General features: G+C 41.4%; 1 protein-coding gene across 8 annotated transcripts in view; it reads right to left on the minus strand.

Annotated features, from left to right (window-relative positions):
• Nucleotides 1-24553, minus strand: part of RGS12 (regulator of G protein signaling 12) — a 181772-nt gene that overhangs the window by 46850 nt on the left and 110369 nt on the right. For all 8 annotated transcript variants that reach the window (XM_073342641.1, XM_073342637.1, XM_073342638.1 and 5 more), the window contains 3 exons: nt 17271-17440; nt 8916-9008; nt 4710-4853 (listed from right to left, as the gene is read on the minus strand). In XM_073342641.1, the coding sequence (XP_073198742.1) occupies nt 4710-4853; nt 8916-9008; nt 17271-17440 (407 nt within the window). The remainder of the gene's footprint in view (nt 1-4709; nt 4854-8915; nt 9009-17270; nt 17441-24553) is intronic.

Genomic DNA, 24553 nt, shown 5'->3' on the forward strand with positions numbered 1-24553 from the left:
TGGACCCCTGGGAGGGGACGTGGCCCGGTTTGAGTCACCCTGCCACAGGCTCCTTGGGTTTGGAAGGGGAGAGCAACCCCTCTCTGGCCTTTTCTTTTTCTTGGGCACCAGGGACTGAGACTGGTGCCTCACAGAAGTTTGTCTATGGGCAGAGCCGTGGCGGTGCTGCGACTCCTCGTGGCCCTTTCACGGCAAAGGCTTACGCATCGTCAGTGCTGGGTGTGGGTTCTGCTGACCCCGGGTCAGATTGTGTCCAGAGTGCAGCCTCCATGAGAAGGATCTTGAGCCTTTGCTCCCGGTCTTTTAAGGTCCTAGGGCAAAATCCTTTGCAAATTCTGCACCTCTCCTTCTGGTGGCTCTTAAGCATAAATTTTCCACAGTCCCCGCAAAGTTTGAACCCTGGGGACCGAGGAATACCCCGGTGCCGGGGGAGCGTTGGTGTGTGTGTGTGGGGGGGGGCACTAGACCCCCAAAAGGAAATTTATGTCCTAACTACTAATACTAAATTAACACTAGTAAACAACTGAGAACTAACTATTAACACTAAAAGTGCACACTGCCCAAATGCATTTGCAAAGCAAGAGCAACAGTTTGTTCCAGCTAGCCATCACCGGCGGTAAGAAGGAACTGAGGGGGTGGCCGGTCGGCAGGGCTCTATATTGAATGCCATGAAGGTGCGACTCCAGCGGGAGCCCAGGCCGACTGAACAGATGCTGCTAAGGGAAGTTTTCTGGCTGCCGTACACACACGCACACACACCTGATTGGAATTGACATGAACAACCACTTGAAGAAGAAGGGGAAATTGCTATCCATGCCCTTCTAAATCCTGCATTATATTCTGTAACAACTTTCCTTTAATCTCCAAGCAGGTATACAAGCAGCCTTGTCACAGTAATAACAGAGATAGAGAGAGAGAGAGTGCGCAAAACATGCCAACCCCTTCACTTTATGCACAGTCATTGTAGTCTTAATGCAGTGCTTTAAGTTTAAGTTACTTTATCATCAGTTGATTACCATTTGCCCTGTATTATTATTTCCCTAACATGTGCTCCATCCCCAGCTTGCCTGAATTTAACATCACTCTCATTATACCCAACAGTATGCTTTAGAAACTGTTCCTCCAGAAAGCCTATAACTAGACTAATCAGAAACTGGAGCAAAGTGAATTCTCATTATTAACCCCATCAATACAAGAATTCAGAGTCTCTGTTGTACATCGCCTAGAGAAAATGGTACTCAAACTGCTACAGTCATTTATGAGTTTTAATCCTGAGGATGAGAAGTAAAACAGTAGAGCAGATTATGTTCCCCATGTGTCAGGAATGTAGTATCACCTAAGAAATTACTTGCATGTCCAGATATAGCACTTTCAAGGCCTTTAAGTATCTTCCAGAGGTATATTTCAGAAAATGGAAATGTAAATCTTTGGTTGAATTGTAGCATATTTTGTTCATATGTGCAAAGCACTATTGATGTTATCACTTCTACGTACAGAGGAATAAGAGAAATATAGCTTTTTTATTTTATTTTTTTTAGCAACTTAAGTAGACCTCTCTGCTCCTTGTAGGACTGCTTCGGTTTCCTGCAGAGAAGCTCTTGCTACGTGCACTGGCAGAGAGGTTTAACAGTGTGACGTTATATGATTAAAACATGATAGATCATTGTTGCTACCACTGTTATATAATTGCAACAAATCTTATACAAAATGTGTCAAGTAAGCTGTTAATAGAAAAGTTATGATTTGCTGAATATGATTATGCTATTTGTATGCATGTGTCATTTGTATCTGAAGTTATGAATATTAACTATGTATCTGTATTGCAAATGTTTGCTTCTGTGGTAAGACCAACAAGATATTTAGCCAGCACATTGTGAAGGAACTATTCAAGTTGAATGGCCCATCAATGAAGACTTAACTCACAATGGACTATGGAAGACACCTATCTACACTTAATGGACTTTCCTGAGGACGTTCTAACTAGAGTATGGGTAATGGCCTCTGCTATGATTAAGTAAAGCATGCATGGACATGTGACTTGTCCATGTGACTCCAAACCTCATCTTGTTACCTGTAATTTTCCACAAACTAGAACAATGGGTTTTCCCTTCACTTGGCAGAAGCTATAAAAGGCCCTGGAAACATCTCCATTTTGCCTTTTTCCTGCTCAAACCTCTGGACTATGGACTTATAGTAATGGGAGCATTCTAACCAAAGGACTTCCAAGGATTTGGAAGCAACCAGAGACTTAACAAGCCAGCAGTTTATTCCATCACTGCTAAAAGCCTGATCCAAGAACTTTGCAATTATTGTATGTATTTGACTCTTTTAGCGAATTTTAACTCTCACCTTTCTCTTTCTTTCTTTTTTTCTCTTTCTTTCTTATAAATAAACCTTTAGATATTAGATACTAAAGGATTGGCAACAGTGTGATTATTGTGTAATATCTGAGTTATATATTGACCTGGGTATGTGGTTGGTCCATTGGGATCAGAAGAACCCTTTTGTTTGATGAAATTGGTTTTAAATAACCACTCATCATTAAGTCTAGTGTCTAGGTGTTGAATCTAGGACTGGAATACCTAAGGAGGCTGCATTTCTGACTTCTTGTTAGCCAGTGTGGTGAGACAGAAGTTTACTTTTGTTGCTTGATTGGTATATCTCATGGAAGAATAACCACTGGTTTTGGGGTATGTCTGCCCTTTTTCCCAGTAGCTTGTCCTGAATTTGGTATTCTCAGTTGTGACCCACGGAGACAATCAGTAATCCAGGAAGGGAGATTCTGGCAGTCAGAAACAAAATCCTTTTGGAAAAAAATATGCAAAATGCTAAGATGACAAACTCTATAACCCCAGAGGAAGCAGAATGCAGAATAATTATTTATATTCTTAGAAGCAGCTATAGGCTATCAATATCCTTTTAATTCAGGTCATTTTTATGCTAGAAATATGTGTACTACAGTTTATCTTCAAACGGGCTATGTTGTCTTTGGACCCTGAAATGTCTGTTTCTATGCTACTAAAACATAAAAACAGACACCTAACTAGATATTTTAAGGCTATCTTTATCCCAGTTAAGAAAGGTTGCTTCAACAAATATCTTCTCCTGTTCTGGATTCTGTTCTGGAGCAACAGGAATCATAGGATCATTTGGATTAGAAAAGAGTATGTCATATAATCAATCCTCTGCAATGTGAAGAATATACACTGCAAGGGAATGGACTACAGTATTACCCAGTAAAGCAGTGTTTCTGAACTTGGAGGTCATGGGATAGGTCTTGGGGGTGGGAGGGTGTTTCACAAGCAGGGCCAGCATTAGGGGGCTAGAAGCAGGGAAATTGCAAGGGGCCCTATGTCACAGGGGACCCCAGGAAGCTAATATATATGTTTCAGCCCCGAGCCATGCAGGATGGCTGAAGCCCCGCGCCGTACAGGGTGGCTGAAGCCCGAAGCCCTCAGCCTAAGGTGGGGGGGTCACAAGATTTTTTAGCAGGGAGATCACACTTTTTTTATTTATTCCAAACAGGATTGCCAGCACAAAAAGTTTAAGGAAACACTGCACTACAAGGTCTCCTTCATTTGTGTTCAACTCCAGTATTTGGGTCATGAAAAAAATCAAAATAATAAATAATAAACCACAACAATAAATGTTTACTACTTCAAACCTGGATGGCCCAGCTTAAGTATGGAATAAAAAGACTTTGCAGAAAATAGTTTCCATTTAAGACAGGATAATCTATTACTGCGCCAAAGGTATATTCACAGAAGAATATACAATAAGTTACAGCAGAAATTGCATTTTAAAAGGTCTCAGTTCCATATCTGACAGGTTGCTAGTAATTTACAATGTGGTTGTGTGCAACATGTGCTAGGCACTTTCCAGTTAGAGGAAGATACAGTACCTGCCAATCTACATTCTCTGAAAGAATACAAAGTAAGGCTTTGTCCGAGCTAGGACTAAGATGCTAACGGAAACACCATTAGCTTAATTTTAGCTGGTCAAGTTATAGCCTAGGTTCCTGAGAATTCCTCTTTTAAAATTGTTTCTAGGGCCTACCCACTCTGATAATAGGTATGTAGTAGCACAAATGCAACACATCAAAAGAGTAAGAAAATTAGACCAGCAGACTCTGTAGAAAGTATTCCCAATTGTTCAGTAACTGTTTTGTTCTGAATGCAAAAGGTTATAATATTTAAATTGCATCAACCTTTAGAGTTTTTTCAGAGACAAAGCTTTAAAACGCCCCTTATTTGACCATTTCATCAAAGTAAAAGCAAAAGTCCCTAAAGACAAACACTTTCATGAACCATTTGGGTTGAAAATGGCAGAAATGTATCCAAATAGCATTATTTATACTATCCCTTATTGCTGAAGTAACATTTCAATTGAATTAAGATTTTTAGATTGTTTGATGTGTTAACAGTTAGTAGTCTCATACAACAAACGTGCGCACGTGCACACACACACACACCCCCCCTTATGCAAATTCTCCCATGCAAACTCCTGTGTGGGAATTCCAAGGTACAATTACTAGATTACATAACCTGTTTTTATATTTGCTATCATCTATTTTCTTCGTACATGTGACAAAAAATGCAGCAAGTGAAAATGTTTGTTTGTTTAAAAATACATAAACAAATATATAACACATTAAAGGAAAAAGTAAATTACATATGTTAATAAAGAGCAGTTAAATATTTAGTAGCTACCTGAAGCTGCTGTTCTTTGAACATATCTGGACGTGGAGCACTGAGAATATCATCCGCCAACTGTGCCTGGCTATCAATATTAACTGGGGTTGTAGCTTTGCTACACAAAAACCTGCTGAAGATCTCCCGAGCTCTGTAAGAAAGCTACAAAACAGAATTCTTATCAGCATTAATTTATTTTTACAAAACAAGACATAAAAACATAATAATGACCATACTGGTCAGACCAATGGTCCATCTAGACCAGTACCCTGTCTTCCGACAGAGGCAGATGCCAGATGATTCAGAGGGATCAAACAAAACAGGGCACTTATTCAAGTGATCCACGCCCTGTAACCCAGTCCCAGCTTCTTGCACTCAGATGTTTAAGGACATCCAGAGAATGGGGTTCCGTCCCTGACCATCTTGGCTAGTAGACATTGATGCATCTGTCCTCCATGATCTTATCTAATTCTTTGTGGAACCCACTTATACTTTTGGCCTTCACTACATTCCCTGGTCATAAATTCCACAGGTTGACTGTGTGTTCTGTGAAGAACTGCTTCCTTTTTTGCTTTAAACCTGCTGCCTATTAAATTTATTGTGTTATTCCTACTGCTTGTGTTATGTGAAGGGGTAAATAATTTTTCCCTATTCACTTTCTCCACACCATTCATGATTTTATAGACTTCAATCATATCCCTCCTTATTCGTCTCTTTTCTAAGATGAACAGTCCCAGTCTTTAATTTCTCCTCATATGGAAGTAGTTCCATACCCTTAATCATTTTTGTTACCCTTTTCTCTACCTTTTCCAATTCTAATATAACGATTTTGAGATGGGGCAACTATAACTGGATGCAATATTCAAGGTGTGGATGTACCATGGCCTTTTATATTTATAGAGGCTTTATGATCTTTTCTATTTTATTATCAATTATTTTCCTATTGGTTCCTAACAGGCCGTTAGCTTTTTGGACTGCCAGTGTACATTAAGCAGATATTTTCAGAGAACTAGCCACAATGCCTCCAAGATCTCTTTTTTGAGTGATAACTGCTAATTTAGACAGCATCATTTTGTATGTAGAGTTGGGATTATATTTTCCAATGTGCATTACTTTGCATTTCTCAACATTGAATTTCATCTGCCATTTTGTTGCCCAGTCACCCAGTTTTGTGAAATCCCTTTGTAACTCTTTGCAGTTAACTTTGGATCTAACTATCCTGAGTAATTAGATATCATTTGCAAATTTTGCCATCTCACTGTTCACTGCCTTTTCCGGATGATTTATGAATGTGTTTAACACCACAGATTCCAGTACAGATCCTTGGGGGACCCCGCTATCTACCTCTCTCTATTCTGAAAACTGACCATTTATTCCTACCTTTTAACCAGTTACTGACCCATGAGAGGACCTTCCCTCTTATCCCATGACTGTCTACTTTGCTTAAGAGCCTTTGTTGAGGGACTTTGTCAAAGGCTTTCTGAAAATCCAAGTACACTGTAACCACTGGATCACCCTTGATCACGTTTGTTCACCCTCTCAAAAGATCTACTGGATTGGTGAGGCATGATTTCCATTTACTAAAGCTGTGTTGACTCTTCCCCCAACATATTGTGTTCATCTATGTGTCTGATAATTCTATTCTTTACTATAGTTTCAGCCACTGTGTCAGGTACTGAAGTTAGGCTTACCCGCCTGTAATTGCCAGGATGGCCTCTGGAGCCTTTTCTAAAAATTGGCGTCACATTAGCTATCCGCCAGTTTTCTAGTACAGGGGCTGATTTAAGTGATAGGTTACATTCCATAGTTAGTAGCTCTGCAATTTCATAGTTGAGTTGCTTCAGAACTATTGGGTGATAACCATCTGGTCCTGGTGACTTATTACTGTTTAATTTATCCATTTGTTCCAAAACCTCCTCCACTGGCACCTCAATCTGGAACAGTTCCTCAGATCTGTCACCTGAAAAGAATGGCTCAAGTGTGGAAATCTCCCTCACATTCTCTGCAGTGCAGACCAATGAAAAGAATTCATTTAGCTTCTCCACAACGGAACTGTCTTCCTTGAGTGCTCCTTTAGCACCTCAGCCAGTGGCCCCACTCACTAGTATGGTTCCTGCTTCTGATGTGTTTATAACAATCCAACTGTATGTTAAATATGCTATTGCTGTACACTCTAGTTCCCAAATGAAAAAGATAAGCAATTATGTATCTCAGTATATGGGGAGCCTTAATTTGGTCTCTAGAGAAAAGGAAGGAGCTTAGTTTTTCAATCTTTCAAATAAACACTGATGTCTTTTGCCCACCTACATTACTCCTTTTGTTTTCCTTTGTTGAGATTTAAAAATCTAAAAGATACTGTTTATTGCAATTTTAGTAAACATCTCTTTTTGTAAATTTTTAGGTTGCCAACATTTTTATTCCCTTTAACATTACAAATATTTTTGTCAGAGCAGTTCCTAAGTAATTAAATGTTCCGATCAAGAGAATTTACCATAAAATTTAAAATATTCAAAGTGCAATAATAATAAATGTCAAGCCTGTCAAATGTTTCTTCAAAAGTATAATAAAAGCTTGTGACTTAGTGTTTTTTAAAAAAAAATCATTAAAAAATTCTTTAAGACTTAAATTAGAGAAGGCAGTAAAATTTAACCATATACTTGAATATCTGCAGTAAAAAAAAATCTTGATCTTTCTATTTTTTACTTGCTTATTTTATAAACAACTAAATTCTGAATACAATGAAAGGAAATTAAACCAAATTGGGTTCAATACCCTTAGGTGGTTTCAGAAAAACAAGGGAGTACTAGTGAAAGGCTTTTGACACAATCCCACATGATATTCTCATAAACCAACAACAGAAATGTGGTATAGATTAAATTACTATAAGGTGGGTGTAAAACTGATTTAAAGATATAGCATAGTTATCAGTGGTTTGCTGGGGGGATGTAGTGGGGTCCTGGAGGGGACTGTCCTATGTCCAGTACTATTCAATATTTTCATTAATGACCTGGATAATAGAGTGGTGAGTATGCTTTAAAATTTGCTGATGATACCAAGATGGGAGGGATTGAAAACCCTTGGGAGGATAGGCTTAGAATTAAAAATGACCAGATAAATTGAGGGATCATTCTGAAATCAACAAGATGAAATTCAATAAAGACAAGTTCAAAGTAGTGCATTTAAGATGGAAAAAAATCAAATGCACAACTACAAAATGGGAAATAACTGGCTAGGTGGTAGTACTGCCAAAAAGCATCTACGGGTTATGGTGAGTCGCAAATTGAATATGAGCCAACAATGTGATGCAGTTGTGAAAAAAAGCGAATATCATTATGTGGTGTTTTAACTGAAGTATCATATGTAAAACATGGGAGGTAACTGCCCTGCTCTACTCTGCACTGGTGAGGCCTCAGCCACAGTACTGTGTCCAGTTTTGGGTGACACACTTTAAGAAAGATGTTGACAAACTGGAGAGAGCCCAGAGGAGAGCAACCAAAATGAAAAAAGGTTTAATAAATCTCACCTATAAGGAAAGATTAAAAAAACTTGGTACATTTAGTTTTTAGAAAGAAAGACCGAGGGGAGAAAAGATAACAGCCTTCAAGTATGTTAAAGGACAGTTATAAAGAGGACAGTACTCAACTGTTATCCATGTCCACTGAAGGTAGGACAAGAAGTAATCAGCTTCATCAATGGAAAGGGAGATTTAGGTTAGATGTTACAAAAACTTTCTAGCTGTAACGATACTTATGCATTAAAATAGGCTTTCAAGGCAAATTATGGAATCCTCGTCATTGGAGGATTTTAAGAACTGGTTAGACAAACATCTGTCAGGGACTGTCTAGGTTTGCTTGGTCCTGCCTCAGCACAGGGAACTGGACTAGATAACCTCTTGAGGTCCCTTCCAGTCCTACATTTCTATAATTCTACAAAAGTAGGGTGTCCCACAAAATAAGGACTAAATAAGGACTCAAATAAGGACTAAATGGAATAGAAAGGCCTTTCACAGAGTCCTAAATATAACTACAATTGGATTCTGGGAGATACTCTCATAGAACTGAGATCACCAGGAGAGACCCCTGAAACAAAATGACTGTGTCCCCAGTCCAGCTCAGATAGAACCGCAAGACAAAGACCAAGAACAGTCCAAATTATCTCAATTGCCTTGGAGGAGAATAGCTTTTAGCTAGCAACTTTATACCTGAATATATAGCATTATTTTACCTCTTTTTTGTCATGTGCAGGTACATGGTTAAAATATTCACAGGCCTGCCAGAATAAAATATTTTCTTCACTAAACTCTTTCCGTAGAAATTCCTAGGGGAAAAGATAAGAATACAAAACATATGTCACAAAATAAAGACAAGTTGCTTACATTTTAAAACAACATATTTATAGGGGGAGAAGAGGGGAGGAGAAGTTGGAGTTTGCATAATGTTGGGATTTTTTTTAAGTAATGAAAATGTTATTATTGGTCTCAGAATCAGGCTTTTTAAAAAAATAATTCCTAAGTTTAGAATCAGATTTCCCAAACACTGACCCTTTCCATTTATTTCAAACTTGTTCAATTTGCAATACTGAATCAAGTTACAATCAACTATTTCAATGTACGAAGACTGTTTAAAACTGTGCATTGTGAGACTGGTTCACAGACTAATGAACAAGATTTTAATAAGGATTTCAATAATTTTTAGTAATACTAAAATAGTTACACTGTAGGGAAGTTGCTTATCTTTAACTGAAGTTCTAACAGGGTACAATGGAGACAGTGAAAATGTTTCCCTAGAGTGCAATTTTTAATCATGTAAGTGGTCCTCACTTACATCCTTTGCTAGTTGCTTAAATTGGTATCAGCCTTACTATATTTTTTAAAAATCTTTAATTAGAATAAAACCTTTCTAAATATAGCACTTGAGGCTGCCACTTTGCTGAAAAGAGGTAATTTGTGACATTAGCAGTGTGAATGCCCAGTAGAAGAGGCTGAAACCAGGTGAAACCAATTTCCAACCTGATTTAATAATAATTCCTTATCATAAAAGAATTAATATTTAAGGAGTTTAATTCTTAAATATAAACATTTCTTTTTAACTTTTAAACCAATATTAAAGCACATCAGAAACTGGTTTACAATCTATTCAACCGTCTCCATAGAGCCACAAATTACATAATTTTTCAGTAAGGCTAATACTAAACTCAGAAAGACTTAAGTGTCATTTAAAACTAAAAAGAAAGTCACTCTTTATTCACAAATGCTGAGAACTTTAGGCTGCTAGGCTGAGCAAAATAGAAGCAATGGCAAGAAACAAACATACAACTCAAGGCAAAGCACTTTTTAATATATTAAACAAGCATTTTACTTTCACCCCTCTCCCTCTGGATGGGCTCTTTGTTAATGTGTTCATTAAAGTGTTACTCTATTTAGGATGGAAAGAAGTTCTAGTTTGCGCTTATTTATCCAGGACATTTTGTCTTTTTATTTCCTAATATCAAATGTATAACACAGGGTTTGTGTATGAAAGGAAAGTTACTCACCCTGTGCAGTAACTGAGGTTCTTTGAGATGGGTGGCCCTATGAGTGTTCGAATTCAGGTGTTGGTGTATCCCTGCGCCTTTGATCGGAGAATTTCAGCAGCAGTGTCCGTCCAGGTTGTGCATGCGCTGTCCTTGTCTCGCGCTATATAGTGCATGCGACCCAACCCCTCTCAGTCCGGAAATTGAACTCCGAAGTAGAGGGGAGGAGAGTGGGTGGTAGATCACCCCCAGGGACACCCATCTCAAAGAACATAAGTTACTGCAGAGGGTGAGTAACCTTTTCTTCCTCTTCGAGGAGTGTCCCTGTGGGTGCTCCACTTCAGGTGACTGTCAAGCAGTGCCCTACAATTGGATGGAAGGGGCTTCAGAGTTGCCTGTGTAAGTGATGATAATACTGTAAGATCTACCAATGCATCTGATCTTGAACTCTGGTTGATTGCACAGTGTTTTGTAAATGTGTGTACAGAAGCCCAAGTGGCTGCTCTACATATGTCCAGTAGCTTTTCTAAACAACAAAATCATGAAGTTGAAAGGGATCAGGTAGAGTGAGTTCTGATCCCCAATGGGATTGAAGGTTCTTTTGTTGATAACAGAGGTGGATGCACCCGGAGATCCATTTAGATGGTCTCTGTGTAGAGAAAGCGGAGCCTTGTAGAACACTCCGTACTGGAAATGTAAACCCTCGGAGATTTTTTGAAAGGCTTACTTTTGTCAAGGTAGAACAGTAGCACACACCTGATGTCTAGGGTACGTAATACTGACTCCCGCATGTTCCTGTCAGGTTTAGGGAAGAATGGGGAAAGATGGATTGGTTGGGTTACACTGAAGGAGGAAGATTCTTTAGGTAGAAATTTTGGGTGCGACCTTGTCCTTGAAAAAGATGGTGTAAGGTGAGTGTGCCAGGAAGGTCCCTAACTCACCCACTCAGCGGGCTGATGTTATAGCCACTAAGAACACCACTTTCATCGATAGATGTATCAGAGAGCATGTTGCTACGGGTTCGAATGGGGGTACAGTGAGGCAGCATAACACTGAAGTTCAAATCCCAGGGTGGAGTAGGTACACACACTTCGGGATAAACATTCTTGATACCCGTAAGAAAATGTTTGGTGATCGGATGGGCAAATCTCAATGTCCCATTAATATTGTAGTGAAAAACAGTAATAGCCGCAAGATGTACCTTGACTGAGCTAATGGAGAGCCTCCAGATGTCTTTAGTCTCAAAATATAGTCCAATATCCAGGGTAGGGGTATGGAAATGGCACTAATATGTTTGTTCTGGCACCACATGTGGAACCTCTTCCATTTGTGAAAGTAAGTATCACACGTGGTTGTCCTTCTACTGTTTAGCAATATGTCTTTAACCCGGTCCAAACAGGCTAGTTTGTCATGATAGAGCCATGTAGAAGCCATGCTTTCAAGTGAAGTCTCTCCAGCTTCGGGTGGTGAACCCATCCAGCAACCTGTGATAGAATTTCTCGCAGAGGTGGAAGAGTGAATGGTGAGCATACCCCCGTCTGCAATAGGTACAAGTACCAAGTCTGTCTGGGCCACGCTGGGATTATCAATATGACTTTGACCTTGTTGGTACATATTTTGTGTATCACCCTTGATAACAGGGGGATCAGAGGGAATGCATATAACATGTATGCATCACATTTGAAGAGGAAGGCATCCCACAGGGACTGCAGCCCCATACCTGCTCTTGAGCAGAATTGTGGGCATTTGTTGTTCCAGGATGTTGCAACGGATGGGTGACCGCAGTGTCTGAATATGTTTTGTAGGACTGTGTTATTTAGTTCCCATTCACGATCCTGGGAAAATTCTCTGCTCAATGTATCCCTTGTAGTATTTTGATGACTTGGGAGGTACAAGGCTTAGATGTTGACATTGTGCCAGACACACCAGTTCCACAGTTCCATGGCTTCAGTGCATAGGGGATGTGAACTGTGTCCCCAGCAGGGTGTGTGAACTGTGCCCCTCCCTGTTGATTTATATAAAACATGCAGGCAATGTTATCTGTCATTACCTGTATATTCTCCTTCCTGATCAGTGGCAGGAAGTGCAAGCACGTGTTGTGAACTGCAAGCAGTTCTAAGAGGTTTATATGTAAGAGTATCTTACAAAGAGACCACCTGTCCCAAATCCTGTGGTGTTGTAGATGGGCTCCCCAGCCTACCAAGGAGGCATCGGTTGTGATTATTATTGAAGGTGGAGTCTGAGGGCAAAGGACTTCCATGCACACATTGTTGGATTGCATCCACCAGTGTAGAGAGTCTTTGGCATTGCAAGGCGTCTGTTTAGGCTGTGTTTGTGTGGTATGTAGATGATTCTTAGCCAGCCCCGAAGACAACACATGTGAAGATGTGCATATCATACCAGGAATGTGGTTGCCACCATATGTCCTAATAGTTGGAGGCAGGTTCGTGCTGGATATGTGAGGACTGTTCAATGATGATGAGATGAGGTTGGATAGAGTGGTGAACCTGTTCATTGGTAATGATGCTCTGGCTTCTAGAGAGTCGAGATGGGCCCCAATGAAGTCTAACTTCTGTAAGGGATTTAGAGTTGATTTTTGTATGTTTTTTTGTAAACCCAGTCTCAGGAAGAGGTTGAGTGTCCTGTGTGTAATGTCGAGGGAGTCTGCCTGAGTGGGAGCTTTTAATAGACAATCTTCCAGATGGTGAATATTATTACACCTTGTTTGCGGAGATTCGCTGCCACCACTGCAAGAATTTTGGAGAACACTCATGGTGCTGGCAAGAAACTGAAAGGCAGAACTTTGAATTGGTAATGTTCTGTTCCCAGAGTAAATCTGAGAAACATCCTGTGAGCAGGGTGTATGGTTATGTGGAAATAAGCATCTTGGAGGTCGAGAGCTAAAAACCAGTCCCTCTTTCAGTGCTAGTGGGACCATCTGGAACCGTTGGATCCTTATGAATCTGTTGAGATTTCTGAGGTCTAGAATAGGCCTCCATCCTCCATTCTTTTTCTGGGTTAAGAAGTAGTGGGAATAAAAGCCCTTCCCTCTGTGTTGAGCTGGTATTGGTTATACAGCACCCATATGTAACAGATGGTTTACTTTCTGCCATAGAAGTTGTTCATGAAAAAGGTCTGTGAAGAAGGATGGGGAGGGAGACTGGGTTGGGGGGATGGAGATGAATGGTATTGCGTAGCCTGTATGGATTATTTCAAGGACCCATTTGTCTGTGGTGATGGAAATCCGCGCTGAATAGAAAGGGGTCAAAAGGTGGCCAAAAACAGAGGATGGACACGCTTCAGCACTGATGGGTGGGGAGGTTGCTCGAACCCTCGACCAAATCCGCAAAATTGTTGTTTAGCAGAGGATAGCTGAGACGCAGATGCTTGAGGCGGAGGTGGTCGACGCCTCGAAGGTCTCTGCCTTCATAGCCTGTCACTTTGTCTTGCAGTGTTTCTGTTGTTGAGCATATGGGGCGACCGTGTGTGCTGGTAGGGAGAATATCTACCTGTTTTCTTTTGGTTGCAGGTGTATACGTCCCCAAGGTGCGGAGAGTTGCCCAAGAGTCCTTCAGGGTGTGGAGGGCTTGGTCTGTCTTTGAGGCAAACAGTTTCTGGCCATCAAAGAGGAGGTCCTCCATTGCAGACTGGACTTCCCTGGGGAAACCGGACACGTGAAGCCACGACACTTGGTGCATAACAATGGCAGTAGCCGTGATCATGCTGCCAGGGCTGCCACATCTAGGGAAGCCTGTAGGGTGGTTTTGGCCAGAAGCTCACCCTCAGTTAAGATGGATTTGAACTCATCCCTTTTCTCTTCTGGAATATCATTAATAAATTCTGCAAGTTTGGAGTAGTTTACGTGGTTGTACTTTGCCATCAATGCTGAGTAACTGGTAATTCGTAACTGCAAGGTTGCTGAAGGGTAGGCCGTCTGACCAAAAAGTTATAGTCATTTCCACTCCTTGGAGGTGGATCTATATCAATGTTGTCTATCGTGCTGGTTGACGACTAGAGAGTTCAGTGCTGCGTGGGAAAATAATAAGTGTATCCCCTTTGAAGGAACATAATACTTTGCATTAGCTCTCTTGCAGGTGGATGTTATTGTTCCTGGAGTCTGCCATATGGTTTTGGCTGGTTTCATGAATGCATCATTTATTGGAAGCACTATTTTTGAAGCCAATTAACTCTGCAGAATGTGGGACTCTGGGACATTCTCTAGCGCGACCTCCTGGCAGTCTGCAACTCTCCTGAAGCGTTCTTGAAAGTGTTTGAAATTGTCCACGGCTGTGGGTGGTGAAGGCATTATGGCCTCATCTGTGGAAGAGGAGGAAATATTGACAGGTGGTGTCGTGTACTGTTCCAGGGCTTCCTCTTGTTCCTCAAAGCTCTCCTCAATGGGCTCTGATAGTGCAGCCACAGAGGGTGATGGGAGAGACTGACGCCTTTCCCTGTGCAGACTCGGGGGCTTGGTATATTGCAGCCCTGGTGTCACAATAAGGCCACTCTGTGAGGAATGGCATACGTGGAGGCAGGCCATGCCAGTTCTGGGTGTTAGGACCGGATGAGGTCTGAGCCGTACAGGTAATCCTAGCAGGAGTAGGTTGGACAGGAGAGGAGTGGTGCAATGAGAAAACACCCTCCTTCTCATTATCCTCTTCCTCAATGGAAAATGGAAGGGCCAGCAGTTAATCAGGTTGGCCTGGTACCATGTATACCAGGAAATACATCAGTGCTGAAGAGCGGGTATTCAGGCATCGATGATACCAATAAGTCCTTATGTTGCAGGAAATGGTGTGATGCTAATGGTTTTGGCACAGAAGTAGTCGATGCCAATGGCATCATTGAAGCTGTGGATGTCAGTGCCAATGCCTAGGTGCTCTGTGTTGTCAGGTGGTGGCACTATATGCCACAAGGGAAGTCTCGGTCCGCATCTTTCAGAGGTTCCACTGGTACCACAACAGAGGAGATGGGCTTTTGTTTGCCTCTTGACTCAGAGTCTGCCCACTTGGGTTCAGCAGAAGGTATGGCATGGGCGGCGCTGGAGGTTCCTCATGCCTCATACATACTCAGCCACAGTGTGGTCCATACCAAGGATATCGAATGAACTGCAGACCACTTCTTTTTCGGGGGTGCTTTTGAAGGAGAAAATGCTGTTCTTTTCCCTGTTACTTTTTAGTAGGGTGTCTGCTGGCTGGAATGAGATGTCAGGCACAGAGACTTTTCCATAAGGATAAGTTTTAGATGCAGGTTTCTGTTCTTCCCGGTGTGAGCCTTTAAGTTATGGCAGTGAAAACACTTTTGTGGGATGTGTGTCTCACCTAAGCATCGGACACATTGAGAGTTACCATCCAATACCCTGATAGCTTCCTGGCAGGAAAGGAAGAGCTTGAAACCCGGTGAATCGGGCATGGCTTGAATTATGGTAAGGGTAGGAAATAAATTTTTAAAAAATTGATAAAAATAAAGGAGGAAGAAAAAGGGTAGGTAACTCTAACTAGTAAACAAACAACTACTCTAACTATTCTACACAGTAAATAAAGATATCAGCTATCACACTGCTGAGAGCTCTGTCTCAGGCCAAGGACAGTTGAGAAGGAACTGAGAGAGATCAGGTCGCGGAACAAGATAGGCGCTGAAAACAGCGCAAGACAGTGACATCGCGTGCGCGACCCGGATGAACGCTGCTGCTGAAATTCTCTAAAGATGCAGAGATGCATCAACAGGAAGTGGAGCACCCACAGGACACTCCTTGGAGAAGAACTGCAGCTTGTGTGCATGCATCAAGGACTCTGCAAGTCAGGTGTGTGTAAAACTATGCTCTTCAAACTCAGGCCCTGGAGGATTAGCACACTGTACTTTCTTATTTTAAAATAACTGGACATATTATTTTGTAATGGGATGCTAGGGAGACAGAAGGTGTGCATTTTGCCATTAAAGGCTCAGCACATCTCTTCAATGACTTCTCTCTTTCTCATGAGAGTGAATCATTAAGTCCATACATAGATTCAGATCTCTCCTTTATTTGCTGATGCAATTATAAAGAGACCCTGTAGATTCTGCTTTTTTTGTCTGGCTATCTTCTGATGTCGTTTTGCAAACATTTTCGTAGTACAGTTACTTCATTTAGGTTAAGCAAATTGTATAAAATTATGAGTGATCCTCTCTAAATGTTGCAAAAATGCGTTAAAGAAATTTCCATCAACACTGGCAAAAATGTCCACCATTTCAACAAATCTTTTCCAGAGATCCTAGTTGTTGCTAGGATAATTAAAAGCCTAAGGAACAGAAAGGACTGTTTTGGGTGTGAAGGCTTTCTGCAGAATTTAACACATACCCCTTACATTTTTATTTAGTTTGCTTGTGAAAATAGTTTTGACAACATTAACTCATTTTCTTGACTCAGATCTGTGTTCTGCAACAGGCTTTGTGTGACTGTGGCCAAGTCAAATAACCTGTAAGTGCCTCACAATTTCCTTATTTTTAAAATGGGGATAACATTACTTATTCCCTCACAAAGGTGCTGCGAGGTTTAATTCACACTTGGGAAATGCACCTGTCCAGTATAACTGGACAGACTTGCACATCAATTGAAAGAAACTTCCATGTGGACAAAACAAAGTTTTGATCATGCAAATAGCTGACTAGTCTATCAATTCTTTAAAAATTATTTAGAAAGACATTTACAACTGTAAAAATAGTATCTTGCCTACGGTTGCAAATCCAGTTGAATGCCACTGACATAGGAGATATGGAAGCCTTACTAAATATTCAGTCACAAAGGATAAGGGAAAAATGTTCATTGCCATCAGCTAAAAGAGTATTGGACATCCACTGTACTACAGTATGTAGGAACCTGCAGGTTTTCTTTAAACTTGGTCCAGCTGAAAAGACAGTTAGTTTTTTCTAATAAATATGCTTGAAGTGTCAATCCTTTTGAGTTACAATAATCTCTTGACTCTAAAATCTAAGGACAGTGCCAAGAAAAACAGAAAACAAGCACAGGAAAAAATCTTTGCAGAGATATTAGATGTTTTGGAAGCCCCCTTCTTGCCCCTCACTACTTACTGAGAAAAATCTAACTCCAACAGGATCCTGCAGAAGACGTTCAAATGAAACGGCCCAGCTTGCAACTCTTCTTTCTCGGAGTCGTCGACAGCTCTGTACACTAGGAAGACTAGCATTGCTACTCAGGCTATTATCACTGATACAGTCTTTTAAATCACTACTGTTTAGCTCTGTTGAAAAAGCACAAAGACACCTGCCAGTAGAATTATTTTTTTTCTATTCTCCTTTCCTTCGTAACGTTTTAGTGGGCTTTTCATGACACCTATTGATGTTCACAATACCACAGACTTCACAAAACACTCTTCACTCTTTTAAGACCAACTGCACTGAAAAATAACCTTCTCTCAAAATTCTCTCCTATCTGATTACAAAGGTAATTAACTATTGTAAGGGCAATAATGCACTTCTTTGGAGCAACTACTGCTAAGAGCACCAATGAGCCAGGATGAGGGGAGACAGTCTCCAATCCCCACCACTCTGAACCAGCACTTTGGGCACATATGCCCTAGGAGTACCCCACCATTTCACGATCACCAGGGGGACTTCAGTTCTCCACAGAATTTCCCAATAGGAATGGTCCTTTAACAGGAATCCATAATTCATCAGGAAGTGTCAGTAACACCAGGCAACAAAGCCTTATGTGCAGTTCCAAACTCTATGAGTTGATTTGTGTGGATGGGATTTGTGTGTGATATTGACTACTGAATATGGAAAATGAGGGAAAGGATGCAACTGAGGAAGGGAGTAGGTAATAAATTGGCCCCAGAGGTACCTTCTCATCCTTGGACAGCCAGAGCTTTGCAGTACACACTCCAAACTTGGTCAGTGAGCGTTCTGACACTGGCAGGGACTCTTCCCTGCTCTACGTACAGCAGCAAAAGGACTGCAAGAAACCTTGGGGCCCTAGTGACCTCCAAATCCATGTGGGGCAAACAACCCATGGTAAGGATCTTCTTAGAGCCTGCTAATGTTCAGCCTCCCCTTCTTACGGGATGCTGCATTCTTCTTAAAGTGATACTGCCCCTAAAAAATTCTCTGGAAGGCTAATAAGGCGGCAGTAACCTAGTTTACTACACCATTCCAGTGTTTCTAAATAGAATGTTTCACCCTCTTTGGAAAAACAAAAGTAAGAAGTGCAGCTAAAAATATTTTCTATCTGAACTTAGGAAAAAACAAAAACATTTAAAATAAGAAACCACTAGTCCAACTACATACCACAAAACAATGTTGATAAAATATTCTCATTACCCCACAGATATATATAAACTATGTTAAAAGCTGTAATATGATGTTGCTGTGATTTAAGAACACCAAAAAGGCTGGCTGCAACTAAAAAGGCTAAGAGAGGATGATAGCTGTTGTTCATTGCAAGGATGAAATTGTAGGTGAAGAACAATAATAACCCCAATACACCTAACAAACATACCTAACAAACAAACTTAGGCCAATTACACCCACCTCCAAACAAAAACAATAAAACAACACAACCCCTGCAAGAGTAAAAATATTGCAGGCAGAAGTCTAGCAGCACAGTGGGCGATGTCAAATTTATTGCACTGCATGTAGCACGTATGATTACCTGCCTCATATGCAGGAGCTGTAGGTGTGCATGTGGTGCAAATTACTCATGTCCCCCAGAGACATAGGCACCAACTTCTCCTGGCGCCGGTGTGTGCTAGACCCCCTCCCTATCCCACCCCAACTCCACCCCTGCCCTGCCCCCATTCCAACCCCTTTCCCAAAGTCCCCGCCCCAACTCCACCCCCTCCTTGCCCCTATTGGACTCCTTCCCCAAATCCCCACCCTGGCCCCACCTCTTCCCCGCTTCCTCCCCTGAGCATGCCGCGTTCCCGATCCTCTCCCCTCCCTCCCAGAGCAATGCTGCAGAGGACCTGGAGGTACCAGTGATATAGGGAAAAGTAGAAAAGATGTCCTGGAGGTCAAATTTTGGTTGGTAGGTAAGAGATTAAGGTCCAGGACCTCCCTGGTAACATTCTGTGAAATGCTTCCAGTTCCATGAGCAGGGCCAGAAAGACAGGCAGAACTCTAAGGTCTCAATGTGTGGATGAGACAATGGTGAAGAGAGGAGGATTTAAAGGTTTATTACAAACTGGGAACCTTTTGGGAAAGGAGGAGCCTATGCAGAAAGGACGGGCTCCACCTAAACCAAAATGGAACCAGTCTGCTGGCATGTAAAATTAAAAAGGTTAAAGGGTTAAATTAAAGAGGATTTTTTAAACTAAGGGCTGGGTGAAAGCCAACAGGCACAGAGGACCATATGGTACAGGCAGAGACTTCCCTTATGGATACATTTATTAAAGGGGAAGTCTATATCCTCGTAAAGATAATAGGAAAGAAGTTGGTAAAGTACAAATAGTAGATAGTGAGGAAAAAATCAAACATGAGAGTCCCATTTAAATATAACACTTGAAGGCAAGCAACTGAATATTGACAAACTGTACAAGTGCTTATATACAACTGCTAAAATGGGCAAATTAGAGTGCCTAGTAGTAAATGAGGATAATGATGTAAGAGGCATCACAGGAACTTGGTGAAATGAGGATAATCAACGGGATACAGTAATACCAGGGTACAAAACATAAAAGAATGACAGAGTAGGTCATGCTGGTGTATGTGAAAGAAAGCATAGAGTCAAATACAATAAAAATCTTAAATGAATCAAACTGTACCAAAGAATCACTATGGATAGAAATTCTATGCTTGAACAATAAGAGAACAGTAGTAGGAACATACTACCAACCACTGACCAAGATGGCGACAGTGACTGTGAAATGCTCAGGGAGATTTAAAAGAATAACAGAAAATGCAATAATAAAAGGGAATTTCAACTATCGTCATGTTGACTGGGTAATATCACCTCAGGACGTAGAGATAAAACTTCTAGACACCATAAATGACTGCTTCTTGGAGCATCTTATCCTGGAGAGGCAATTCTTGATTTAGTCCTAAGTGGAGCACAGGATCTAGTCCAAGTGGTGAATACATCTGAACTGCTCAGGAAGAGCAAACATAATGTAATTAAATTTAACATCACTGAAGGGGGGAAAATGCCAAAGAAACCAAACACAGTAGCATTTAATATCAAAAAGGGGAACTAAACAAAATGAAGAAGGTAGTTAAACGGAAATTAAAAGGAACAGCTGAAAGGTCAAATGGCTGTACGGGGACTATTTAAAAACACCAAAACAGAGGTTCACAATAAATGTATACCCCAAATAAAAAAACCCCTAGAAGGACCAAAAAATGCCACCATCGCTAAACAGCAGAGTAAAAGAGGCAGAGGCAAAACCACATCCTTTGAAAATCTGTAGTCAAATCCCAGTGATGAAAAGAAAAAGGAGCATAAACTTTGATAAGTCAAGGGTAAAAGTATATTACTCCTGGGGCAATTCTGCGCCATTGCGGAATACAGAATTTTGCAGAATTCCCTGTTTTCCCCGCAGAATTTCCGGCCACCACTAGGGGCCGCTGAACTCTGCAGAGCCCAGCTCGCAGTGAATGGAGTGCCCAGCCTAGCTAGGCTGGAGGCTACACACTCTTTGATCCTCATTCTTCCCCAGATGAGAGAGGGCCTGGGAGATCCAGCCAGCTCTGGCACAGGGTGAGGAAGGGCAGGGCCACACCACACCATGTCCCCTGGTGGAACAGTAAAGAAGTTGGGGGGAGTAAAGGCTCTAGGGATGCTGGTGTCTGGGCTGTGTTGGGGGGAGCTGGTGTCTGGAGGCTGTGGGAAGGGTGGGCTGGTGTCTGCCCCATGGCTTGGCTCTGCGGGGCAGGGGTGTGCTGGTGTCTGGGGGGTGTCCCATGGCTAGGGTCTGCAGGAGGGTAGGAAGTGCCCCATGGCTTGGCTCTGGAGGGATGGGAGTTCAGGTGTCTGGGCTCTGGGGGCCACACACAGCTCCCTCCAACACCCTGCAACTGGAACTGGGTTGTTGTAAGGGTTTCTTTAACTCTCTACTCCTAGGGGAATCTTTTTTGCTGTTGTCTGTATTGACATACTTGTTGACAAGTATTTTGCAATAAATTATCAAAATAATTGAAACGAGTGATTATATTGTGCTATTTTGACAAATAAAATATGCAGAATTTTGGAGAATTTTAAAATATTGTGCACAGAATTTTTAATTTTTTGGTGCAGAATTCCCCACAGGAGTATATAATAAGGCACTCCAAGAAAGAACTTGAAGAACAACTAGCAAAAGACACATAAACTAACCAACTTTTTTAAAAGTACATTAGAAGCATGAAACCTGTCCAACAGTCAGTGGCACCACCAAACAATTGAGGTGCTAAAGGAGCACTCAAGGAAAATATGGCCATTGAGGAGAAGCTAAATGAGTTATTTGCATCCGTCTTCACTACAGAGGATGTGGTGGAGATTCCCACGCCTGAGCCTTTCTTTTTAGGACACAAATCTAAGGAACTGTCCCAGATTGAGGTTTCAGTAGAGGAGGCTTCAGAACAAATTGATAAATTAAATAGTAATAAGTCAAGAGGACCAGATGGTATTTGTGACATTCTATACCTCAGGGGAGCACCCTGTAACCCCCAAATTCCTCATTTCTATATAACTGTGATATTGCATATAAAGAATGCCATATAAGGTATCAGGGGAAAGGTTATGACCTGCTGAAAGCTATTGTTCTAGCTAAATATGTATATCATCAATGCATATGAAATTATAAGAATTGTGTGGTTTTCACTAAAATATGCTGTGGGAAGTGCCAAGATACTAGCTCTCCAGAGACAATGACAAGGGAAGAGGTAACCAACGCCCCCGGGTGGGTGCTAAACAACCATCAACAGCTGCTGTCCAGCAAAGGAGTTACAATTCAATGACTCACCTGCACAAGGCCACACCAGGGGAATTGCTCAACCTTGTCTGGTGACCCAGCAATGCCCAACAAACATGTCTGGATTTTCATTCTCCAAGCACATGGACTAAGGGTATAAAACAGAACACAGAGGCCCACTGCTTTGCCTTTCTCCTGCCCCACCTATGCTGCAAGCAACAAGGACACTCAGAAGACTGAAAACTCCAACAGAGGAGACTGGTCCAGGTTTAAGGATCAAACCTATATATAAAGGACTGTAATATCCAGTGGGAAGAGAAAAAATTCTTAATCTAGATCTTACCCAGTCTAATAGGGTTGAGAGTTTAGACTGCATGCTTACATTTTATTTTCTTTTGGTAACTAACTCTGACTTTTTGCCCATCACTTATAATCACTTAAAATCTATCTTTTGTAATCAATAAACTTGTTTAACTGTTTATCTTTACCAGTGAGTTTGCCTGAAGTGTTTGGTAAATCTGCTCAGAGAATCTACTTTCCATTGATGAAGTGGTGAACCAATTAATAAATTTGCACTGCTCATCTAGAGCAGTCCAAGACGGTATATTCCTGAGGTACAAGGCCAGGAGCAGGGGGGGATTTGGCTGGTGCCCTTCTCTGTGTGATTCATGAGTGGCTCTGGGAGCATTCATGCAATCTAGCTCAGTGTGGGACTCCACATTCGGTTGTGCTGAGTGACAACAGCTTGCTGCTTGTCACCAGCAAAGCAATGTGAGAGACAGTCCAGGTTGGAGAGTTAAGGGGGCACAGCAGTTCCACGGTCCCAGGCTGTGCCCCAGGGATCCCGTCACAATATTCATTCAAGAGTTCTGAAGGAACTCAAATATGACATTGCAGAACAACTAATTGGTATATAACCTATCACTTAAATCAATCTCTGTAACAGATGACTGGAGAGTAGCTAATGTAATGCCATTTAAAAAAAAAAAAAAAAAAAAACTCCAGAGGCAATCCTAGCAATTACAGGTCAGTTAGCCTAACTTCAGGACCAGACATACTGGATGAAACTATACTAAAGAACAGAATTGTAAGACATATAGATGAACACGATATGTTTGGGAAGAGTCAACACGCCATTTGCAAAGGGAAATGTCTCCTCACCAATCTATTAGAATTCTTTGAGGGGGCCAACAAGCATGTTAACAAGGGTGGTCCAGTGGATATAGTGTACGTGGACTTTCAGAAAGACTGACAAGACCACCAAAGGCTGTTAAGCAAAGTAGACAGTCATGGGATAAGAGGGAAGGTTCTCTCATGGATCAATGACTGGTTAAAAGATAGGAAACAAAGAGTAGGCATAAAGGGTCAGTTTTCAAAATGGAGAGAGGTAAATAGCGGGGTCCCGCAAGGTTCTGTACTGGAATCTGTGGTGTTCAATATATTCCTAAATCATCTGGAAAAGGCAGTGAAGTGTGAGGTGGCAAAGTTTGCAAATGATACTAAATTACTCAAGATAGAGCCAAAGCAGACTACAAAGAGTTACAAAGGGACCTCACAAAACTGAGTAACTGGGCAACAAAATGACAGATGAAATTCAGTGTTGACAAATGCAAAGTAATGCACATTGGAAAACATAATCCCAACTCTACATACAAAATGATGTGGTCTAAATTAGCAGTTATCACTCAAGAAAGAGGAATGAACAGAGGGGAAGCAAACAGAGGGAGTTTGCCTTGAAGCTATCCGAGAAGAGTGCTCTTGAGGTAGGTGCTGCATTGGGGGGGCTGTGTTTTGAGTTAATGGGATAGGTATCTGAGTGTTTCTGCTGTGACCATCTGTTTGACTAGTGTGTGACTGGTGCTTGTTGCAGGGACTGCTTGACTACATGTTTGTTTGTTTGAAAAGTGTGAACAGGGAGTGCTTTGTTCCAGGTAGGCCTTGAGTGGTGGTTGATTGAAGCGTGAAACAGAACATAAGAATGGCCATCCTGGGTCAGACCAAAGGTCCATCTAGCCCAGTATCCTGTCTTCTGACAGTGGCCAATGCCAGGTGCCCTAGAGCGAATGAACAGAACAGGTAATCCTTGAGTGGTCCATTCCCTGTCGCTCATTCCCAGCTTCTGGCAAACCAAAGCTAGGGACACCATCCCTACCCATCCTGGCTAATAGCCATTGATGCACCTATCCTCCATGAATTTATCTAGTTCTTTTTTGAACCATGTTATAGTCTTGGCCTTCACAATGTCCTCTGGCAAAGCGTTGACTCTGTGTTGTGTGAAGAAATACTTCCTTTTGTTTGTTTGAAACCTGCTGCCTATTAATTTCATTTGGTGACCCCTAGTTCTTGTGTTATGAGGAGTAAATAACACTTCCTTATTTACTTTCTCCACACCAGTCATGGTTTAAAAGACCTCAATCATATCCCGCCTTAGTCGTCTCTTTTCCAACCTGAAAAGTCCCAGTCTTATTC

Source organism: Lepidochelys kempii, chromosome 4 (assembly GCF_965140265.1).
Source record: "Lepidochelys kempii isolate rLepKem1 chromosome 4, rLepKem1.hap2, whole genome shotgun sequence".
In the NCBI taxonomy this organism is placed as follows: Eukaryota; Metazoa; Chordata; order Testudines; family Cheloniidae; genus Lepidochelys; species Lepidochelys kempii.